Source organism: Fukomys damarensis, unplaced genomic scaffold (assembly GCF_012274545.1).
Source record: "Fukomys damarensis isolate Sample0158 unplaced genomic scaffold, DMR_v1.0_HiC HiC_scaffold_13, whole genome shotgun sequence".
Taxonomy (NCBI): Eukaryota; Metazoa; Chordata; class Mammalia; order Rodentia; family Bathyergidae; genus Fukomys; species Fukomys damarensis.
The window spans coordinates 33,546,630-33,549,433 of NW_022900925.1; the positions used below are offsets into that span (position 1 = coordinate 33,546,630).

Below are 2,804 nucleotides of genomic sequence, written 5' to 3' on the forward strand. Positions count from 1 at the left end.
GGGCCGGCGTGCCCGGGGGGTAGCTGCCGTACAGGTGAAAGTCCAAGATCTCCAGAACCTCCTGGTTCACAGTGGACTCAAACTTCCGGGCGAAGAAGGTGGGCCTGGAGACCTGCTGCAGGGGGAAGGGCAAAGAAGGTGAGGGCCGCAGGGGCCGCAGAGACCAGCTCGGGCTGCTGCTGCTGCTGCTGCTGCTGCTGCACCGCAGGCCCAGACCCAGGGGTGCCCCAGGTGGAGCACCTCCTCCCTCCGACCCTGAAAGCCCGGGGGAAGAGCTGGGGCCTACAAAGCACCTGCAGCCGCAGGAAGTCCTGGGGCTTGAAGTCGTTGGGGGAGCAGCCGCACCAGTCCACGATGTGCTTGTACTGGCACTTGCAGCCCAGCTTGCGGTTCCAGTTGGTGACGCGCAGGTTGTTGTCCACCAGGCTCTCGCAGGCGGGGCTGTTCTCCAGGACCGTGTGGAAGAAGGACTGGGGTGCAGGGGTGGCGGGGTGAGCCTCGGCCGTCCGGCCCACGCCAGCCCGGCCCAGCCCCACCCGCTCGCCCACCTCGGCCGGGAGCAGCGTGTATGTGTAGAACTGGCGGAGCTGGGCCACCAGCGGGTCGTCCGTGTACACCACGTACTCCACGAAGCTGCGCGTCAGCACGAACCAGTCGGAGCCGCCGTCCACCACGATGCCCCCCGGGATCTGCCGCTCGCCTAGACGCCACATGTGCGAGTCACACTCGTGGAAGAGACGGTCTAGGCCCTGCTTCTTGATGAACCTGGGGGTGCAAGGGCGTGCTGAGGGTCCTGCAGGAGACAGTCCCAGCTCTTGCATCTACCTAGCAACCAGTGCGCCTCTACCTGTGAGCGCTTGGGAGGCTTTTCTGTGGTGGTGGCAGTGCTAGGGCTCGAATCCAGGGTGTCATGCATGCCAGGAGGGCTCTCTACCACCAAGCTATAGTGTCAGCCCTCTCTTACTTTCAGACAGGCTCTCACTAAGTTGCCCAGGCTGGCCTTGAATTTGAGATTTTCCTGCCTCAGCCTCCTGAGTAGCTGGGATCAGAGATGTATACTACCATGCTTTCCTGGTTTAGAGGTTTTGAATCACACGGATGAGGCCACTGGATCCCCCTTTACTGGAAAGGACTGTGACAAGACACCAGGGCCTCTGCTTACTTCCCTCACCTGGAGTTGTCCCGGCCATGTGACTTGAGGAAATTCTTGTCCCGATTTTTGGATAGGAATGCCACTAGCTCTTCATTGGTCCTGGCAAGGGAAGTAGGTGCTCAGTCTCCCTCCTGCTTGTGTCGCCTGCACCCCGTGGATCTTTCGTTTTCGCCGAGAGCTCTCTGGCCAGGTCCCCTGTCCCAGCTGGTGCTCAAGTGGGTCCTACCCCCACCCCTTGTCCCAGCATCCAAGCCTTGTCCAAGTCTCTGGATCGTCCTCAGTCCTGGTCCCCAGGCCACCTTTCACCGCCCCTCCCCGGCTACAGGGCTGGGCCGTGGGACCATGTCTGGGCTGTGGGGACCCAGCGTGAGGCTGGGGGAGGATGAGCCCACAGCCCCTTCACCTGGTTGGGTAGTCGGTGGCACTGAGGTTGATGAAGAAGTCCCAGGCCCAGCCAGGGATTTCCAGCAGGTCCCACATGCTGCGCAGGTACATCCTCAGGAGGCTGGCGCCACCCCAGATGGTGACCATGCGCCAGGGCGTCACCCGCACGTTGTCATACTGCTGTGCCAGTGCCACCACCTCACGGTGCAGGTAGTTGGAGCGCTGGGGGAGAGGGGACATGGGACACTCAGCGGCACAGCCAGGTCCCAGTTATGAGCCTCCATCTCCACCCGGGGACAGAGTACAGACACGGAGTGGGGTGAGCAGAGGGCAGGGCTCCGGCTCCCAATGGGCTAAGCCACCTGATTTATTCTTCTGGTATTTTGAGACAGGGCCTTGCTGTGTAGCCCAGGCTGGCCTTGGACTTATGGCAACATTCCTGCCTCAGCCTCCAGAGTGCTGGGAGTACAGGTGTGTGCCACCACGCCTGGCTTCGCTATGCCACCTTGTACGAGACACCTCGGTCTCCCTCTCTCTAAACCACCTGAGCCAGTCAGATCTGTGACCTTTGTAGTCTCTGCTCTGCTCATCCCCAGCTCCCTGGCCTCCCTGCTTCAGTACCTGGTCCACGTGGATGTAAAAGAAGTGCCGCTCGTGGTACACGGCCTTCAGGAGGCGCTTCAGCTGGCGGACAGCACGGCCGTGCACCACCAGCATGTAGGCGACGCGCACCGGGGGGCCATCCACAGGCGGCTGCGCCCGGATCTCCTCCCACTGGATGCCAGAACTCATCTTACCTGAGCACAGGGAACGGGCAGGGTGAGGCCCAGGGGGGAAGAGGAAGAGGGGCTGCCTGCCTGCCAGAAGCAGCCCAGAGCTGGAGCCCTGGGTCCCCCTTTGTCCCTTACACACTTAGCGCAAACTCTGGCATGGAGATGATGGTGAGGACCCGAGCCACACGACCGCCCCTCCCGCCCAAGCCTGGGAAGGCCCTGGGCGCCCCGTCCCTCACCCGCCAGCTGGCAGTGCCGTGGCACAGTCTTGGGCATGAGGCTCCCGGCCTGGTGCAGGCACACCACGTTGGCGATCTCCTGCTGGCACTGCTTGGTGCTGGCCCGGGCCAGGGCAGACAGCGCGTCCTTGCCCATGATCTCACACTTCGGGGTGAAGCCATTGTCCGTGGGTTGAGGGGCGCCTTCCACGCTCCCTGTATCCCCATGCGGCGGGAAGCTGGCGGCCCCCACCAGTGCCTCCCCAGCCGCTGCCC

General features: G+C 63.0%; 1 protein-coding gene across 1 annotated transcript in view; it reads right to left on the reverse strand.

Moving 5' to 3' along the window:
- The window catches only part of Xylt2 (xylosyltransferase 2), a gene marked incomplete at its 5' end in the record, with an annotated part of 6,389 nt that extends 3,587 nt beyond the window's left edge, over positions 1-2,802 (reverse strand). Inside the window, 8 exon segments of the mRNA XM_033763105.1 lie at position 1; positions 4-115; positions 294-470; positions 549-765; positions 1,172-1,252; positions 1,557-1,759; positions 2,159-2,334; positions 2,550-2,802. The exon segment at position 1 is cut by the window's left edge and continues 96 nt beyond it. Of these exon segments, the coding sequence (XP_033618996.1) occupies position 1; positions 4-115; positions 294-470; positions 549-765; positions 1,172-1,252; positions 1,557-1,759; positions 2,159-2,334; positions 2,550-2,802 (1,220 nt within the window).
- Between the last annotated feature and the right edge of the window lie 2 nt (positions 2,803-2,804).